Below are 19191 nucleotides of genomic sequence, written 5' to 3' on the forward strand. Positions count from 1 at the left end.
AGCTGCGCTCGAGAAGACCGCATGCGCACCACGCCAGAGTGCTGAGCAGGCGCACAAAAAGGAGGTCCTGCCCAGGCGCAGTGCGTGTGGGCGAGCGCGGCGTACGGACGCGTCGTCACGCACAGGGCTGCGCAGGCGCCTCTCAAGGAGGCGGGCGGGGGCTACGTGCGCAGGCGCAGTGCGGCGCTGGGCGCTGGGCTCGGGTTTAAAGGGCCAGGAGCGGCCTGGCCTGCGCTGCCCCCGGCCGGGAAGATGGTGTGTGGCGGCGGCTTCGCCTGCTCCCGCAACGCGCTCTGCGCCCTCAACGTGGTCTACGTGGTGAGCGCGGGCCCGGGGCTCCGGCGGGGCCTCCCTCAGCTCGGGGGGGGCGGCCTGGGGGGAGGGGCCCCGCGCGGGGCCTGGGGAGCCGCCCCCCCCCTCTGTCGGGGGAGGGGCCGAGAGCCAGCCGCCCCCCCTTTGTCGGGGCCGAGAGGAGCCCCCCCTTTGTCGGGGGTGGGGGAGGGGAGGAGCCGTCCACCCCTTTGTCGGGGGTGGGGGAGGGGAGGAGCTGCCCCCCCCCTTTGTTGGAGGAGCCGAGAGGAGCCCCCCCTTTGTCGGGGGTGGGGGAGGGGAGGAGCCGTCCACTCCTTTGTCGGGGGTGGGGGAGGGGAGGAGCTGCCCCCCCCCTTTGTTGGAGGAGCCGAGAGGAGCCGCCCCCCCCTTTGTCGGGGGTGGGGGAGGGGAGGAGCCGCCCCCACCTTTGTCGGGGGCGGGGGGCGAGGTCCCTAAGGCAGGGGGTGCTGCAGGGGTGTTTGGCCTGTCTCTGCTCGGGCTATAAGCTCTCTGGGGCCCGTGCAGGCTCTAATGTCTAGGGCAGCTGCCTTGGCATCTTCCCTAGCCCTGGGCTGCATGTGGAGAATTGGGACACGCACCTCCTCCCAAACCAACACGAGTTAGTGCCGAAGTCCACATGTCTCTGACCCCATGCAGGCCGGGGCTGGACTTCACTGCATCCTCTGCCACGGGCGGTACAAAGATCACGCCCGGGCCCCCAGCCTGCCCTGACGCCTGCATCCAACGCTCTCCGGCCGCCACTGGTCTACATGGACAAGTTCGACGGCTGTAATGCCGTAGTGTTGCGGCTTCTGCAGCGATGGAAGGGGTTTGGCCGTCGATGTTGTTAATCCACCCCTCAGAGAGATGCTAACGAGGTTGGCGGAAGAATTTGTGCATCAACCTAGCCCTTAGAGAGGTGGCTAAATTGATCTAATTTTTTTAAGTGTAGGCCTGGCCTTATTGATCTGTGAGGGGTGTGATTCTTTAATCATCTACGCCCTGCCTAGTGCATAGAGCTGATTTTCCTTCCTGAACCGGAGTAAGCCATACAGTATAAGCTCTCTATCCTGCTCTATCCCCTCCAGGGGGGTTAGCTGCTTTAGCTATACTGGAATAGGTCAAGTAACAAAACTTTCTAGTGGCGTACCAAAGTGCCTCGAACACCCAAAAAGCAGCCTGTCTGCATTGCAGCCCAAACCAGCCGGGTTCACGAGTGGCCCATGGCTTTTCTATGGAATAAGCCAAAAACAAGGTACCCCACTCTGTGTGTAAAAGCTGCAGTCGTGCAGTCATTTTAGTTTCATGCTTCTAAGTGCCTTTATAATGCAGGCCTGTATGCACCTGGAGGGGCACGTCTATACGGAAACGGAGCAGCTGCAGCGTTTCCATGTAGATGCTGCCTGTACCCTTGGTCTAGGTCATCAACCTCTCTGAGAGGCGGCAGCTAGGTCAATGGAAGAGTTCGTCCATCGACCTAGTGCTGTCGACACCGGGGCTTAGGTTGCTATAGCGACACGTCTCGGGGGTGTGGATTTTTCACACCCCCGGGAGACACAGCTCTACCCATGTAAAATCCTAGTGTGGGCCAGGCCGAAGAGTTATTCACTGGTGATTGTATCTGTGAGACAAGGAAGTGAAACTTCAATAGCTCTTTCCTAACATCTTGCTGTAACAGGCATCTTACGCTGATGAGAGCCAGTTTCAGAGCGCTGGCGCGGTGAAGCTTAGTTAGGCACTTCAGTAATCTGATGTGTTTAACGTAAATGCCCATTATTTCAGCGCCTATTTAGCAGCATCCTCTTGATTCTCTGGGATACTCTTCTAATCTGGTTAGCGAGAGGTTGCACCCATATAACTGACATGCATCTTCTAGGGCTGTCGGAGCCTTTTCTTGGAAATCTTCCATCAGCGGTAGCAGTACGGAGTGCGCTGGCGTAAAAGAAACTGGCGTGGTTTAGCAGTGTCTGTAGCATGGATGACATCATGTCGACAGCACGGACTTTCCGCCATCATCTGTATTGGGGTAGTGACTGAGAGCCCCTGTCCTGGGCCAGGATCCCTGGATGCTGGACAGACCAGAAGATCCCACTCTAACCCCGGGAGGAGGGTCTCTCAAATCAAGGCTTGAGGGGGCTCCCGGTGAGGCCCCAGAGCCTGGGCAGCTCAGGTCTGGAATAAGCGGGTTGGCCCAACGGTTGCTGTGAACTTGGTAACCAAGGGCTGGATCCACTTTGAGATGTTCAGTGTCGCGGCGCCAATCACAGGAATAACATGGCGATCCACAAAGCTTGAGTTAGGTGCCTAGGTTCCCTATGTAACGAATGGGGCGAGGGAGGGGAACTGCCTAAACTAGCCAGGAAGGGGTGTAGGTTAAGTCCTGCCTCCCTCTCAGGGACAGGTGCCCAAGTCTGGGCTGTGTAGTAGGAAGAGAGCCTGAGACATAAAGTCTTGTATTAGAGGCCTGGCATGAGGCAGGACCTGCTTATAGGCTCTCTTCCTACTGCAGGGAGGCACCAGTCCTGGCTCGTGATCCCCAGCCAGTGACCCTCTCCTGGAGTTGGATGGCGTAGGCACCTCAACTGTTGGGAGAATGAGTTAAACCCCTGCCTCACGATGGTTGTGGCCATTTTAGGACCAGTGGTTAGAGCACTCACCTGGGACGTGGGAGACAGTGCCCCCTTCTGCCTGAGGGGGAGAAGATTTGAACAGGGATCTCTTCCCTCCTCTCCCCCCCCCCCCCCCCGAGTGCTCTGACCACTGAGCTAGGGGGTATTCTGATGTGGGGCTCCCTCAGTCTCTCCTGCTGCTCATCGTGTATAAATATGCGAGGGGTCACTGGGCAAGCGATTCCATAGGCTGGGGTTGGGGACCTACGGTCCAGTCCCCCTGCTCCAATCCGCTTCAGTTGGCAAAGGGAGCCCCACATCAGACTATCCCACCACTCAGTGATTAGTGCTCTCCTGAGAGGAGGGAGACCCGTGTTCAAAATCTTGTCACCTCCTTTGGTAGAGAGAGGAATCGAACCAGGGTCTCCCACATCCCACGTGAGTGTGCTAACCACTGGGCTAAAAGTGTTGATGTGGTCTATGCTGCTGCCTCCAGCCCGATTTCCAATGGGCCCTTGTCCTGTAGGGAGCCTCTGTGCACGATTCCTGGACTGGGCCCTGCAGAGAAGATAGGCAGGCAAATACCGATCTTCTTCGAGTTGATGGATCTTTCTGGGGCTCAGAGGCAAAACTTAGTCACCTAGGCCATGTCTGCTACAAGGACTTGAGTGCTGGGGGAGTTTAGGTGCCTACAGGGGTAGGTGGCCACCAGGTGTGGCTTTGCAGATTGCAGTGGTGCTTAAATCTGGGACATAGGCACCTAAACCCCAGACTTGGGTGTCTTTGTGGACCAGGGCTCAATTATTTTTGCCTTAGGTCCTGTAGAGTTTTGAGTCTTCAGAAGCATTTATTGCCCATAATGCCTCACCAGACTGGCTCAGAGCTGGCTTTTTAACAAAGTGGCGGCAAGAATACTGACTCTAGTCTTGCTCTAAGTTTTTTTTTCTGCCAGTCGCTGGGTTTGCCTGACGCATCAAGGCAGAGAGGCTGCCGTCCTCCCTGAGCAGTATGTAGGAACAGGCAGGGTTGAGCGAAACGAATGCAGACAGAAAGCGAGAGAACGCGCTGGGAGAAGGGGGTTGGAAAATGGACAAGTAGTGGGAGGGCAGCCATGAATCAAGGCCTGCCAACAGAAATGGTTGGAGCCCTCCTGACAAGTGATCTAGCGTGCAAATCTGTGAGCTGCGGTCTCTGGATCTGCCTGGTTAAACTACACTGGGGCCCCAATTCTCTGGTGCCCTGCAGTCACGTAGTACATGGTGCTACCAGTCTGACCCTGTTGCACTTCACACCAGGGCGGAATGGGTGTAAATGACATGAGATGCTGGGCAATAGGGAATCTGGCCCCAGGTGTCTATGGAAGCAGAAGGCATCTGTGCGACCATGGCTTGAATAGAAAGCCTGGCCGTGCAGCCAGGCTGGGGTATGCCTAGTGAAAAGGATAGTTGGTTTAAAGCACTAAACACTAGTGCCTCTTCTACACGGCGAGAGCACTGGGAACTAGGACCGCAGCGGGGCAGGCTGTGAGCGCGGCTCAGTCTTTACATCCCATCCAGTCGAGAAGTGAGAGTCGGAATAGCGCTGCCCCTACCCCTAGGGCAAGCTGTCGGGTGTCTGCTGGAGCCTGTGCTTCCAAAGCGAACTGCATAGGAACAGCAAGCTGAAAGGGAGCCATGTGTCGGGGGATGACTGTATTGGAATAAGTCCTCGTGTCCCACAATCCTGGCCTGTAGCAGAGCTTGTCTTCAAGCCACTGTTGTGCGCCCACCCACAGACGTGAGAAATTTGTCATGTCCATTAGCTTGGTCTGAATGTGGGTAACCGCAGTAGCTGGTCTGCTCCATGGGCCTGACTGATATAAAATAGACAGGAAGGGAGGTCAGAAACCAAACTGGGCTGAGGAGAGGGCCCAGCCCTTGTCTGATGGGAAATAAGGAGGTGGAATGCTGTAGGGAGAGAGTGAAACACGGCTGACAGGAAGTGGACTCATCGCTGATGGAAGCTCACTGTGGTCAGTTACTGCAGGGGAAATCTGGCCTAATGTTTCCTTTGTCCCAGGCGACAGCTGTGCGGGATTCCTCCTGCAGAGGAGACCAGCACATCTCTCTTGAGCAGCCGAACGGCAAGCAGATCTGCGTGTCGCTGTGCTAAAGAAGGAGTGCAGGAGAGAAATCCCAGTGCTCCTGCATGCCCACGACCCAGCCATCCGTATCCTCAATGGTGCCAGACACTAGCCCAGTTAGAGGACGTCTCATGCTCTTCTTTGCCAGGTGCCCCCTCACCTGCCCAGTGTGAAGACCTCTTCAGTGAGAGCGAGACCAGGAGCAATGTTCACCTGCAACGTTCTCTTGTTTTCCTGGCAACTCAGTGGTCACCAGCTGCATTAGTTTGTGCAGAAATCAGCAGGGTTGCACAGACCAGATGGGTTTTTAAGTCAGTGAAAGAGCTGACGTTACTGCAGAATCTCTGAAACACGAGACGTTTGGAGGTGCAAATGCCACCCTAACTCTGTTCTCTTTGCACCGACTCTCTGGAGGGGTGACTTCAAGCACTGTCACACTGCCAGGTAGCTGTCCCTAGTGGCTGAGGCTCTCCGTGCTGGGAGAGGAGGTGCAGTAAGCCGCTACAGATCTTAGAGCTGCACAGTTCACGTCGTTCTAAAGTGCTTCACAAACTAGTCACCTAGGAGCAACTAATCACTGAAATGCAGCCTGTGGTTGTTTTTGGGGGTGGGGATCTTAAAAGTGGGCAGTGAACAGACTGCTGGCAAAGAGACTGTTCCATTCAAGGTGATCAGGGAAAACCTAAACTCTAGGGGCTATTGAGCATCTGTAGAGAGTACGTGAGACGTGTCTGAAAGTCCCACGCACAATCTCAGAAGATCAGCCAGGCCAGGATTCAAACCTCTGGTTCTAGGCAACCTAATTGTTCACAACCCAGAACACAGAAAAAGTGGGTGAAATCCTGGTTCTGTTTAAGTCACGGGGGTCTTGCCACCAACTGCACTGGGGCCAGAATATCACCTGGTATTTCTGTTGCTCGTCACTGTAATATCTGTGGGTATGTCTGTACTCCAGTAAATCATGGCACAGCTGCAGCTGACTCAGGCTTGCAGGGGCTATAAAGTTGCAGGGTAGATGTTCGGGCTCAGGCTGGAGCCTGGTCGCTGAGACACCATGAGGGATGATGTGATGGAGGAGAAGTTTCAAGAGAAGCAGCCTGTGTTAATGTCTATATTTTATTGCTGACCTGGTCACATTAATGTGCACAAGCTGAACAGCTGCTTAGTTAAACAGCATTGCTCTGTCTTGTTGCCATTTGACTGACCTGGAAGGTGCAAATGCACAAAGGTGCCTCTTTAACTGGATTTGGTAAGCCAGCGCGAGCCCCTCTGGAGGTGCTCTTAATTCAGTTCGATTGGCCTATTCTGATGTAGCTCAAGTCAGTAAGGAATCGAACACTGCAAAGCCAACGTAAGCCCTTCAAACTGGGGGGTTTTTTTGAGCTCCTGCAGGGGGGTTTGCGCTAATTTAAGAAACCAATTTAGTTTAAATGGATGCTCGTTTGTGTATAAACATGGCCAAAAGATGGCAAGAGCTAGCCAATTCCTCCCCCAGTTGGAACCCATTTTATGAGCTCAAATGGTGAGTGGATCTTTCTGGGATGTGTCGGTCTAGGAGATGAAAAGGGGCATTGACCACACTCTTACAGGAAGTCAAAGTAGTCAAGGTTCACTTTAATGTTGTGACAAATGCATCCGTGCTGTCTAATGTGCTTTTTGGCTCTGAAGTGTGGGGAATAATGAGCCACTCACAGTCACAAGCCAACTGATTAAAAGGTGGCAAGCTCAAAACCAATACACCACACGCATGTAGTTAGACAATGGAAATTGAGGCCACAAATGTAGCAAGTTTCAAAAGGGACTGGATCCTTCTGTGGATAACAAGAATCTCTGGAGTTATAATTAATGCTAACAATTTAGAAGGGATATTAACCCTCATGCTGCAGGCTCTACTAGAGATCAGAATGAGACCTAGATGGCAGGAAATAGATTATCCCTCATTTACCTATTATGGGTTTCTTGCACTTTCCTCTGAAAGATGCTGGCTGCTGTCAGACAGGAAACTGGACAGGGAGTCCAATCCAGTCTGGCAGTCGCTAGGCTCCCAAAGTAGAGATCATAGATTACAGAGGTACAGAAGTGCAATAGGGACCATGTAAAATGTGCAGAGACGCCCCCACCCCCAAAGATGCAAAACTGGAGCTGGCGTCCATTCTTCCAACATCTGATCTCTTGAAATGGGTGATTAAGAAGCCAACTAATTGCAGGGGTGCGTGGGTGGACTGTGAGCTTGGATCTTCGCATGAAAGGAATGGGGGAGGGCCCGCTAGCTGGGGTGGGGGCGCAGGGCTGGAATAAACAATGGTTAATGGAAGGGAAAACGGCAGGGGTTGGACAAGAAATTGAAAATAAAAACCAGAAAAGATAGGTTTCAGAGTAACAGCCGTGTTAGTCTGTATTTGCAAAAAGAAAAGGAGTACTTGTGGCACCTTAGAGACTAACCAATTTATTTGAGCATAAGCTTTCGTGAGCTACAGCTCACTTCATCGGATGCATACTGTGGAAAATACAGAAGACGCTTTTATACACACAAACCATGAAAAAATGCGTGATTATCACTACAAAAGGTTTTCTCTCCTGCTGGTAATAGCTTATGTAAAGTGATCACTCTCCTTAGAGTGTGTATGATAATCAAGGTGGGCCATTTCCAGCACAAATCCAGGGTTTAAGAAGAACGTCTGAGGAGGGGGGAGTAGGAAAAAACAAGGGGAAATAGGTTACCTTGCATAATGACTTAGCCACTCCCAGTCTCTATTCAAGCCTAAATTAATTGTATCCAATTTGCAAATGAATTCCAATTCAACAGTCTCTCGCTGGAGTCTGGTTTTGAAGTTTTTTTTGTTGTAATATCGCAACTGTCATGTCTGTAATCGCGTGAACAGAGAGATTGAAGTGTTCTCCGACTGGTTTATGAATGTTATAATTCTTGACATCTGATTTGTGTCCATTTATTCTTTTATGTAGAGACTGTCCAGTTTGACCAATGTACATGGTAGAGGGGCATTGCTGGCACATGATGGCATATATCACATTGGTGGATGTGCAGGTGAACGAGCCTCTGATAGTGTGGCTGATGTAATTAGGCCCTGTAATGGTGTCCCCTGAATAGATATGTGGGCACAGTTGGCAACGGGCTTTGTTGCAAGGATAGGTTCCTGGGTTAGTGGTTCTGTTGTGTGGTATATGGTTGCTGGTGAGTATTCGCTTCAGGTTGGGGGGCTGTCTATAGGCAAGGACTGGCCTGTCTCCTAAGATTTGTGGGAGTGTTGGGTAGATCCTTGATAATGTGTTGGAGGGGTTTTAGTTGGGGGCTGAAGGTGACGGCTAGTGGCGTTCTGTTATTTTCTTTGTTAGGCCTGTCCTGTATAAGTCACAAAACAAGGCCCCAGTCCAGCTGATGCTTAAGCACGCGCTTCTCTTTCCCTGCTTGAGAGTCCTGTTGCAATCAGCAGGGCTACTCAGGTGAGTAAAGCTAGGCAGCAGGCAAAGTTCACTGTCACTTAAATGCTGGGCTAGAGGTAGGCAAGGTTTAGCGGATAGATTTTAAGCCCAGACCAGGAAGGGGACAGTACTGTTTACAAAACCAAATAGCAGGTCTCAAAGCGCTTTACAAAGGTAAGTATCATTAGCCCCATTTTACAGATGGTGAAGCTGAGGCCCAGGGAGGCAGAAGGTGTCACTCAGCTGGGAACAGAACCCAGGTCTCTGCAGTCCACTTGCCTGCCCTCCCTCCCAGTAACATGACAAGCCCCCAGCGCTCCTCCTTTGCAGCCTATCTGTTTGTTTAGACTGTCAGTTCTTTGGGGGCTGGGATCTTATCGAAGCCCCTACTGTGCTGTGCAGGAGCTGAGAGGTGCCTCTGCCAGGATGCGGAGGTCATTGGAGGGGCGTGGAACTGGTGTGCTGGGTGGCGTGGGGGAAAGGGCCCTCCACATCCCAGGCTGACCTTCTCCTCTTGTTTTCCAGCTGGTTGGGTTGCTGCTGATAGGCGTGGCTGCCTGGGGGAAAAGCTTTGGCATTGTCTCCAGCATCCACATCATCGGCGGAGTCATCGCCGTGGGTTTCTTCCTGCTGCTCATTGCCATCGTGGGCCTCATCGGGGCTATCAACCACCACCAAGTCATGCTCTTCTTTGTATCCTTCTGTGCCTGGCCTGGGAGGCCGGGGCCATGCCATGCTCTTCACAACTCTGCCCCGTGACCCTCATGCCGCTAATAATCTCCCGGTTCTCTGTGGCACAAGAAGCGCCGCTGTCTGGAGCGAGAACGTGGCCTTGAGTAACCTCAGGGCCCGGCTACATCTGCTGACGAAACTCCTGTTGTTGCTATCGCTGTGCAGCTCCATGAGGGGGAGCCCCGCTGTTGTCAGGCCCCTCTCTGAGCCGGGTTAAGGGTGGTTCAAACTCTCTAGCCAGTCTGGTGGTGGTAATGATTGGGAACGCAGCCCGAGAGGCTGAAATCTAGAAGTTTGGTCCTTAGGACCCTGCTAGATGGTCTGGCTTGCTACAGCGAAGCAGCAGCCTCTGCTGGGAATGCCGGACATTCCCTTCAGGTAGTGGGCCTGGCTTTAGGGTGAGGATCTCTGGCCCCCGCTATGCTGCAGTTCAGACTAGCATGATCGCCATGATCTGTTCTGGCTCTGACATCTATGAAGGGGTGGCGTGGCCTTCCTTTGGAATTCCCCTCCGCCCCCAGCTCAGGTCGAGGCACGTGGTACTACGTGAATGCTGCGACCGTTCTCTCCAAAGGTGGGGAGGCGGCTTGGCGGGAGAAGTAGCTAAGAGCAAGTGGGTGAAACAGGTGGGGTTGTCTGGACTGGACTGGAGGAGGAAGTGAATGTGCCATGAGAATCTGAGCGAGACTGGCTGTGGGTAAACTCGGGCTGGGCTGTTTGAACTCTCACTAGGTAAAGCACTTGAGTCTGTGGCAGGGACAGCCCTGCAGACGGCCAAGGGCGGAGCGTCGGGGGAAGGAGTCTCCTTGCTCTCCCACTCGGGGGCATGGGGCGGCCCGTGGGCGCTCACAGAGGGAGCAGCACTGGGGTGTCTGTCTGTCTTGCCATGCCCCCTAAGAAAAAGGAGGCTGGGGTCCCAGAGCAAGCCACTCCTCCAACATGCATCTCTGCAGGTCGGTCTGCCAGAGCGGAGACCCCGTTTGGCCCTGCCAGCTGCTGTGGGCAAAGAGCTTCATGGCGGGAGGAATGGCAGCTGAGAGAGGATCTCGTTCGATGTCCACAGTAGGACTTGGACTTCCATGGACTTGTTCTAACGTACCGGGGGGTGGGGGAAGGAAAGTCGTGTCTGGTGGACCCTTGGGAGTTAGTTCTAGCCCCTCTTCCAGATTCTCCTTTTTATCTATAAATAAAACCCATAGCACATCTCTCTTCCCGCCCCCTCTGGCAGCCAGGCTGACGTTCTGCTCCCCTCACGCGGGGGTGGGGTTTTTCATCTCCATTGGGCTGTCATGAGGCTGGCAGATGTAGCTGCTGCACTCTGAATATTCTCTTCCTCGGCAGAGCCTGTCACATCACTGGGGCACTTCAGCAGCGGGTGCTGGTTGCTAGGGGCTGCCGCAGGCTCTGCACCAGGCAGGCGCTTGCCAGAAGGGACCTGGGGACCCGCCTTGGCCTGGACTGGGGCAGAACCTGCATCTACCTAGACCAAGGCCAGGCATGGCTGATTGCCACCTATAAATGGGCTGATATTTCAGCGAAGGGGAAGTGATGCGAAGAGGAAACCGCAGTTCCACTTGAAACCTCAACTTTTGAGAAACGGAGCTAATATTCAGCTGAGCTGGCTGTGGATTGTAGCAGATTTGGAGACCTCAGCAAGGGGGAGGGGACCTCCGCCAGCCTCTGTGAAGGCCAAAATCTTGTTAAACAAGGTGGGGTGGGGGGACAAATGCTCCCTAGGCACCAGAGGGCAAAGGCTAGGTCTCGGTGGGTATCGTTCCAATCTTGGGGTGAGCAATACCCCTGACTTTAGGGGGGCCACAGCAGGAGGAAGGTAGGAAAAGCTGAATTCAGAGGTCATTAACTCTCCCCTGGCCAGCAGGGAAAGGCTGAGGCCACACAGGAGTTCAAGTCCCTTAGGCCAGGTTCTGCACAAGCTGCTCTCGGCCACAGACCAGTGTCGGGTAGGCAGGGGCCTTTCTTTTGGTCCTATTCTCGGTGCAGTTATACTGGTGGAAAAGGGCTTTGCTGGAACAGCTTATTTCCCTCAGCCAACAGGTGTAAGCGGTGGGGCCCCTAGGAGCGTTTGCCAGCATGGCTAGACCACAAGCCTGGGAAGGGGAGACTAGGCCTTAGGGTGGAAGCCCTGAGGGGCTTTGTCCTGCTTGCACCCTGCCTAGCACAACCAGAGATCAGCCTCATCCTGCAACTGCCTTGCCGGGGGGGGGGCCAGGTTTCAGCACGGGCCTCGGAGCGCCGACCTGGCCAAACCCAAGTGGCGCAGTATGGGTCCCATTGCCATTCACTCCGGTTTGGAGGAGGCGGGGCCCTGAGCTTGGGGTGGGGTGGGGGATCAGGCTGCTGTAGGAGAGGGAAAGAGGAGGGTCTGGGGGGTGGAAAATCTTTCCCCTGCCAGACACACACTTTAATTGGTGGCTCTGTTGGCCCCAGGCCCGGCCCAGGAAAGCAGTGTGAACAAACTCTGCAGCACCAGCAAGCTGAGGCTGCTGGTTTTGTGTCTGTTGCCTTCTCTGACTCAGCTGTATACTGGGCTCTGCATTTACATGTACGTGGGCGGTGGGTGGGGCAAGGCGGTCGCCTGTGGATAATAATCTGTGTTTAAAGGGCCCTAATTAGCCTTTGATGGTCACCCCTCAGGAAGGGAAGGGTAAGCTGCCAGCTCGGCTGCTCTGGGTGGGCTAGAGGAAGATGGGCCCTTTTCTCCTCGCAAGGCACCTGCGACGGTGGGTTCCTTGCATGGAAAAAGAGACCTTTGCTCCAGGAACTACCAACCCTGTCCCCTGAACAGGGTGTTAGAGCAGGACCCTGCCACTGGGGACTCCTGGGTTCCACTCCAGCTGTGCCCTGGCCTGGTGTAAGATCAGAGCTAGGTTTTCTTATTACACAAGTCGCTTCACTTTCCTCTGTCTCAGGTTCCCTACCTGTACCATGGAGCTGGCACAGCCCCCACACCAGGGCTTGTCTGCAGGGGAGACCCGCCCGACAGGCCTGCTCTGGAATAACCCATCCTGTGGATGCAATTCCAGCATAAAATCTACAGTGGAATAGTATCAAGAGAGGGGCGTTGCTCCAGATTCGCCGTACTGCTCGGCAGGCTCCCATGGAGACAAAGCCGAGCGCCGTCTCTTTGTAAAGCTGCAGCCTCCTTTCCCCAATGTTCCCCTCTGTACATTTAAACAGCCCTAAACTGACCCCCTCACTGTCTAGCTAACCCCCTCCTGCGCCACCCTCCAGTCTGAAGTTCAGACGTTTGCTGTGGGAAGCACCCAGCATGCTTGGGGAGTTGGCAGCATAAGCACTGGTTGCACAGATAGGAGATGTCCTCTTGGGGGAGCCACACAACTCCCTTGGAAATAACCGTGAGCTATGGCGAGAGGGCGCTAGAGTGTGGCAGAGGTTTGTTCTTCTGCAGGGGATTTGGCAGCTGGCAAAGGAAGCTGCCTGGGCAGGTGCTGTTGCTGTCACTGTCCTGTTCCACCTCGGAGGCTGGGTAAGGGGGCAGGAGGCTGGGAGGAGATGGCAGCGTCTGTCCTCCCCCATGTTTCCTTAACACTGACTCTTCCTCAGTACATGGTCATTCTGGGGCTCGTCTTTCTCTTCCAGTTGGGAGTCTCCTGTTCATGTCTGGCCCTTAACACAAGCAGAGAGGTGAGTCAGCCTCCCTGCCCTACCCTTGGCCACAGCGGCTTCAGCGAGATGCGCTGGAGAGTCCGTACATCCGTCTTCGCAGGGAAACAGGAAGGGGCCCTGGCAGCTGCCCTGTGGCTTCCAACTAATGGGTTCAAAGGTGTTTGGTGACTGGCAGGCTGCAGATTGTCCCAGCTAGTGAGAGTTGAAACCCTCTTCCTACGAAGCTCTGGGCCTGGTAGATGTCTCACCAGCCCATCAGTGCAGTGAGGTGGATCCTCTGCCCGGTTTGGCTAGTTACAGCGCCCAGTTGTCTCCCCTGGAATCAGGGCCTGCAGGCCAGCCAGACGCACGTGAGATCCCAGGCTCTGCCCCGAAGAGCGTAGCCCAAGGGCTTGTCTTTACTGCAGATTTGACCCGGGGGCACTCCTTGGGTTGTATCTCACGTTGAGTCCCCTTTGCACACCCCAACCCCTGACGCAGGGGCGGTGGTGCTTTAACTCAAGTTGGCTGGCCTGTCACGGAGAGGTTACAGGTTGCCTAAGTATCCTGTGTCACCTGCTCACCCCAGCATGCGTGGTGCAGGCAGTGGCTAGCTCCACTGGAGGGCGGATAGTCCTCAACACCTTCCCACAATGCCGCTTGGGTGGCTGGCAAAGACAGCCATGTTTGCCCACAATTCACTGGAGCGCTTGGCTCAGGCTGTGCCCCCAGTGGTCTTAGGGCCAGGCCCCACCGAGTCTGGACGTACGGAGCAGGCTGGCGGCGGGGCCGGTCTCAACGCGCAAGGAGAACTCGGGTTGACTCGGAAGAGGACAGACCGGAAAGGGGGCGGGGAGAGGAGACCGTGCAAGAGACACACTCTACATGCAGCGAGGATGGGGCTGGTTGGGGGGAGTGGGGGGCTGGTTTAACTCTGTTCCTCGGGGAATTGCTGGGACTCTTACCCCGGAGCAGAGGTAGGTCAGCGCTGAGTTCTCGGGAACTGCCCACATTCACTCCGGATTTTAAAACCATCCCGTGCTCGCTCTGCCCCTTGTCCCACTCCTCCATTCCTGCCGAGCTGGGTTGATCGTAGTAACGTCAGAAGAGCTGCGTCAGCAGTGCTTCACAAAACACCCATTTCACGCTGGTCTTACGGCTTGTTTCCTCTGCAACACGCTACCCCCACCCCCTCTTCCAGAGGGCACCCTCAGCCTCTTGCCGCTGTGCCACGGGACCCGGGAGCTGACATCTCATCATGGAAACAGCCCGAAGCCAGCTGTCAATGCTGGGATGGGGGGGAGCAGTAAGGGCCTGTTGGATTATTTTAGGTGGATTATATACGCTACAGATGTTACCATAACCCGCTCTCTGTCCACCATTAACCAGTGTTAAACAAGGTCCAGCGCTGGCGAGCAGAGACCTCCGCCTGCTTCGTACCATGGCAAAACACCATTAAAAATCTTCTTAACCTTTCATTAAAAATGAGAAGGCAGAACAGCTCCAACCTCTGAACAATAAAGTATTCACTACGGCTCTCCTGCTGGCCCCGACCCTTGGTCCCTTTCCCTTTAGCTGGTGAGAGTTTTTAAGAAGGAAAAACCCCTTTAGGTTCCAGGCTCTTAGATCAGTGTGTCTCAACGACCGGTCCAGGGACTGGGGCCAGTCCCTGAGCTCTCCCTGGCAGTTGAGGAAGGCAGCAAGCCAGTTCCCGCTATTAAAAAAGGCGAGGAACACTGTCTAGACGGTATCAACGCTGATAAGAACTGTCCTGCGGGGAAGAGAGGAGTTAGCTGAGCTGCCTGGAGCTGCTGCAGCTGTTCGAGTCCGAGCCCGTTTCATCCCAGCTGGTATGTGGGATGGAGCTGGTGAAGGCGGCGATGTCATCTGCATCCCCCGGGCCTGGCTGGGACATCTCTCGGGATCAGGCTGATGGGGGGCTGAGATCCCAGGAGCTGGTGGGGGTGGCAGCTGTGATGGTGATGCTTGCTGATTTTTCTCCCCAATCTCTTTCTTTACAGACCCCTCCCCCCCCAAGGGAGCAGTGGGTGGGGCGGAACGGCCTGTCCCCTCCTTGCTTTGTCCATCAATCAGCCCGATTTTCCAACACATCGATTTTTTGGCTCCCTGATGTCTGGTCCCAGGCCTGATCGCAACCCAGCCCTTGAGTTAGAGCAATGGGTCTTCTTGGGGGCTGCAGGGGGACAGGGGGGCTCCTTCCCCCACCTCTGTCTGCCAGGTGGGCCAGCTCCCCTCCTAGGGCTCCCTCTTCTCGCGCTTCTCCCCCACTATCCATGTAAAGCTGGTCCCCCCCTGCCCCTATCCACCGAAGGAGGGGCAAGGGGGAAAACCTCTGGCTGCGGGGAACAGCGTCCTTTAGTGGCTGGTCAAGTTGCTGCGGTGGGTGCAACTGTGGCCGCCAGGGCCCTGGCCCAGAGGGCGTTGGCTGGCTGTGCTGTTCGTGGGATAACCCTGGGGGCTCTGCCCACAGGAGAGTCTCTTCCGCGCCACCTGGGACATGCTGAGCAACAAGACCCGCAACGAGATCGAGGTGAATCTGAACTGCTGCGGGCTGCTAAACAACACCAACGACCCAGTCGCCATCAAGACGTTCCAGATGGACTACAACCGCTGCACAGCCGTGAGTCCCAGGGCGGGGCAGCACCTTACCCCAGCGCTTCTGTCTCTGGCCTTTCCCGGCTCTCCCACCAGGGGAAACCTGCTGGGAGATCTCGGGCCTGGTTCTCAGGGGCGGCTGTTGAGACATTCGGGTTCCAGGGCAGTAATTCTGACTCCTCCCAGCTGCACTAAATTCAGGGAGAAGCCCCGGCTGGGCACGAGTCTGTACGCGCTGCGGCCGGCGGAGGATCAGGCACGACTGTCAGGGGAGGGAATCCCATGCACGCCCGGCCCCCTTGCCTGTGCCATGCTCTCCTGGCTGGGGTTGTGGTGTGCTAAGGGGGATGGTTCTGCTCCCCTGAAGCCACGCTGCTCTGACCGCGAGGGGAGCTTCACTGTGGGGCTTTATCATCCTCTCCAGATGTGTAAGGACAACACGACCAAGGGCCACGTGCCCAGCTGTCCCAAGTGCGGGGAGACGATGCTGAAGCATTCGGATGAGGCCCTGAAAATCCTTGGGGGAGTCGGACTCTTCTTCAGCTTCACGGAGGTAAGTCCTCCAGCCAGGGGTGGGGTGGGGGGGGGACCCCAGGTAACCTCTCAGCAAAGCGCTTACACAGTGGTCCTTAGCAGCTCCTTGTAACTCAACGGGGAGGGACCAGCACCACCAGTGGGAGCTGCAGCCTGTGACACAGGGAGCCCCCATTGCGCCTAATCCCCCCCTTCTCTCTCTGTTCTCCTAGATCCTCGGAGTCTTGCTAGCCATGCGCTACAGAAACCAGAAAGACCCCAGAGCAAATCCCAGTGCCTTCTTATAGACCGTCCACCCCCCACCCCTTCCCTTCCCCAGCTGCTAGTACATTAGCCCTGAGAATCCATCTCCCTCCACTGCTTGGAAGGAAAGCGACGCCTGCATCTGCCCCCCTGTCCGCACCCGGGCCATTGTTGTGTGACCAAAGCGCTGAGCGGATGAAACGGCAGCTGCGCGGCTCCATCCTTGATATGAAGCCTTTGGCAAATGGCTGGTGGGGCTGGCGTTCAGTGTGAGACCGTTCTCGTGCCGCGAGAGCCCGGGCTCAGCCGTGCCAGAGCCAGCCAGGAGCACTGGGCACAGCTAGAAACGTGAAGCTGCTAACCTGTAGTTAGTACCCTGCTCTGACCAGTTCCCCGGCTATTCCTGGCACGTAGCCAATTGCGGAGAGGCATGTTGCCTTGCTGAGACCGGCCATGCCAGCCTGGCCAGGAGCAAACTCCAGGGCTATATTTACCTGGTGGAAACTAACCTGGCCACAGCTGCGCTGACCCGACGAGGAGAGGGAGGGACTTGCACAGCTTAGAGACCCCGGAGCCAGAGCCAAATGCCAGGGCCCCGTAATCTAGGAAGTTAGTTACGTTCCTTTAAGGGCTGGGGCAGGGGGCTTTGTCTCGGATTTGTATTAATCCAAAAGGAGAATGTACAGCCTCTCACAGTGCTAAATACCCTGAAGAGGTTCATGTGAAAGGGGGCGGGGGGAATCTAACAGGTACCGGGGGGCTGGTGTGTAGCAGGAAATTTGGCATTTTTATCCTTAGAATAAGCAGAATCTTAAGAGCCAGGCTATAGCCTTTCAGCAGGTGGCACCTGCTCTTGCCCCACCCAAGGGCTTTGCAGGGACATTTCTGAGCCTTGGACCAGCTCCTCAGCCCCCCTGCAAAAACATCTTCCAAAGCCTCTGACCGCCAGGGCCATCGCACACCCCCTCTCCCCCAGCTGTCCGACCCTAACCTCCCCAGGGGCAGCAGAGACCGGCCACCTTCCCGGAACGGCGAGAGCCTCAGCCGAAATGGGGTCCCATCCTCCTCTGCCGCAGTCAGCTGGAGCGTGCTTCTGCGCTGCCATAAAGGGACCGGTCTGCTGCAGAGGGGCCACCCCCTGCCTGGACTCCTTGCCCAGGTGATCTCTGCAGGGCCGGCGGGGATCCCTCTCTTTGCCAGCCCCTGGCTGGGGCTTCTTTGGTTTTTGCTGCACCCCCCACCTGAGATCTTAGCCCAACAGCTAGACACAGCTTGACTGATGCCTTACTTAGAGCTGGGTGCTACCCCTCCCCGCAGCAGGTGAGTTTGGCTTGAGAGACTGACTGGGAGGGCTGGTCTGGTCTGGTCCCACTACACTCCCAGATCCACCCGCTGTCTCCAAGGGGCAGCGTCTGCCCCTCCCTCTGGGTCGGACAGGGGTTGCATGTGTTGTTCAGGGACGGGGACACCTTCACCCCCGAGTTTGCACGGAGTGTCTCCGCCAGCGGCCCTAGCTGCCAGCTCCGATGGCACAGAACAGCCCCCGCTGCAGGCCGCAGCTCTCTGGGACAGACCAAGGCCCCCGGCCCCAAAGCCCTGGCACGCTGGGCGAGGCCCTGGCCTCCTCGAGCTGGAAAAGGCGGAACCCAGCTCCCTGGCACGACAGCGCTGGCCCAGCCACTGCTTGGCTGGACTCAGGCTGCCCGTAGTGTGGGGCTGGAGCCTCACCAAAAGCTGCCGGCTGCTCCCACTCCCCTCGCAGGCCGTAGAGGGTCCAGGCAGAGCTGGATAAACCCCCTCAGGAGAAGCACCATCCTGAACCAACACTGGATCATTTTAATTCTTCCTGCCCTGCCTCTGTGAGTCCCCTCACCCTTGTGACTAGTGTGGTTAGAGCCCACAGGGGCTGCATGCTATTTATTTATAAGTCTAGCTGGAAACTCTAGGTATGTTGTAGTAGAAGGTGTTTTCCCACAGTGTGACTGAGCCCTCCCTGCACCAGGCTTGGGGCAAGGAGACTGGGGCCTTCTGCAGAACCAGCAAAAGCGCCTGATTCTCCATCCACGCTTCATTAAAGGGCCGTCTGCCCTTCAGCCTCTGGGCTATGCCCACCGGAGACAGCAGCGGGCAGCAGCAGAATGCTGCTGGCTCCTTTGTCAATTAACCCCTGGAGGGAACCCAATGAGCGCACCCACACCTCAGTGTTAAATGCACACCAGGTGCTGGCTGCCATTAGCCGGCCCCTGGGCGCAGCCCAACACAGCGGGGAGACCAGGGTGCTGAAGGAGTCAATTTCCTCTCTGGCACCCACTTGGATTATTTGCCAGCTGAGCCAGCCTGGAGCTCAAGGCTTCAGCTGATGACAACAGCACGTCCCCCCACTCCCTGGGGAAGTCACCAGCCCCCAGTCCTGCGTGTCTCCCACTGTGCGATGCCTGCCCCAGCTGGTATGTAAACAGAGCCACAGGGCAAGGTCCCGCACCCTGGCCCTCGGGGGCACTGGGGACTCCAGTGTGACTCAGCCCCGGGCAGTGGTACTAGAGGTTTCAGTGTTTTAGCTGGGCTCGCTGGTTCGGAGCGTGCTTTCCCAGCAGCGCTCGTGGGTGCAGGTTCCCCTGGAGCTTGGGCAGAACTCGGCTGGGGTGCTAGTGAAGCAGAAGCTGCTCCCAGAGACTTGTGTTTAAACAGAAGGGCAGCAGGACGTCAGCCTCTCCCCCCCGTCTGCTCGGCCGGGGGATCCGTGCTGGACCCGTGTACCAGTGTCCCTCGGAGTGGCTGGAACCTGCACAGCTCATTCACTGTTGTGTGTATCTGTTACTTTATCGATCAAATAAACACCTTTCAGTGACCCTCCGGCTCCGCGGTATCACTGGGGGAAGGACATGCCTCCTCCCCCCTTGGAGTAAAGGTGCAGTGCCCCCCCAGAGGCAGCAGTGAGACCCCCAGCTGGCAGAA

The 19191-nt window shown here is 56.0% G+C and overlaps 1 protein-coding gene and 1 long non-coding RNA gene across 2 annotated transcripts; both read left to right on the top strand.

Annotated features, from left to right (window-relative positions):
* TSPAN31 (tetraspanin 31) lies at positions 1-19085 on the top strand. The gene is made up of 6 exons (XM_043532655.1): positions 1-318; positions 9010-9177; positions 12802-12882; positions 15335-15484; positions 15884-16012; positions 16206-19085. Exons 1-6 carry the CDS (start codon positions 253-255, stop codon positions 16278-16280), a joined length of 669 nt encoding a protein of 222 aa, XP_043388590.1. The 5' UTR covers positions 1-252; the 3' UTR covers positions 16281-19085.
* Positions 9186-12632, top strand: LOC122463377. The gene is made up of 3 exons (XR_006286661.1): positions 9186-10340; positions 11872-11881; positions 12619-12632. It is a non-coding gene; the product is annotated as an uncharacterized LOC122463377 (long non-coding RNA).
* Positions 19086-19191: the final 106 nt, after the last annotated feature.

This window comes from Chelonia mydas, chromosome 20, assembly GCF_015237465.2.
Source record: "Chelonia mydas isolate rCheMyd1 chromosome 20, rCheMyd1.pri.v2, whole genome shotgun sequence".
In the NCBI taxonomy this organism is placed as follows: Eukaryota; Metazoa; Chordata; order Testudines; family Cheloniidae; genus Chelonia; species Chelonia mydas.

Coding starts and splice junctions, on each gene's coding strand:
- TSPAN31 (XM_043532655.1), top strand. CDS start 253: ATGGTGTGTGGCGGCGGCTTCGCCTGCTCCCGCAACGCGCTCTGCGCC. Junction 15,485..15,883: donor ACTACAACCGCTGCACAGCC/GTGAGTCCCAGG, acceptor CATCCTCTCCAG/ATGTGTAAGGACAACACGAC. Junction 16,013..16,205: donor TCTTCTTCAGCTTCACGGAG/GTAAGTCCTCCA, acceptor CTGTTCTCCTAG/ATCCTCGGAGTCTTGCTAGC.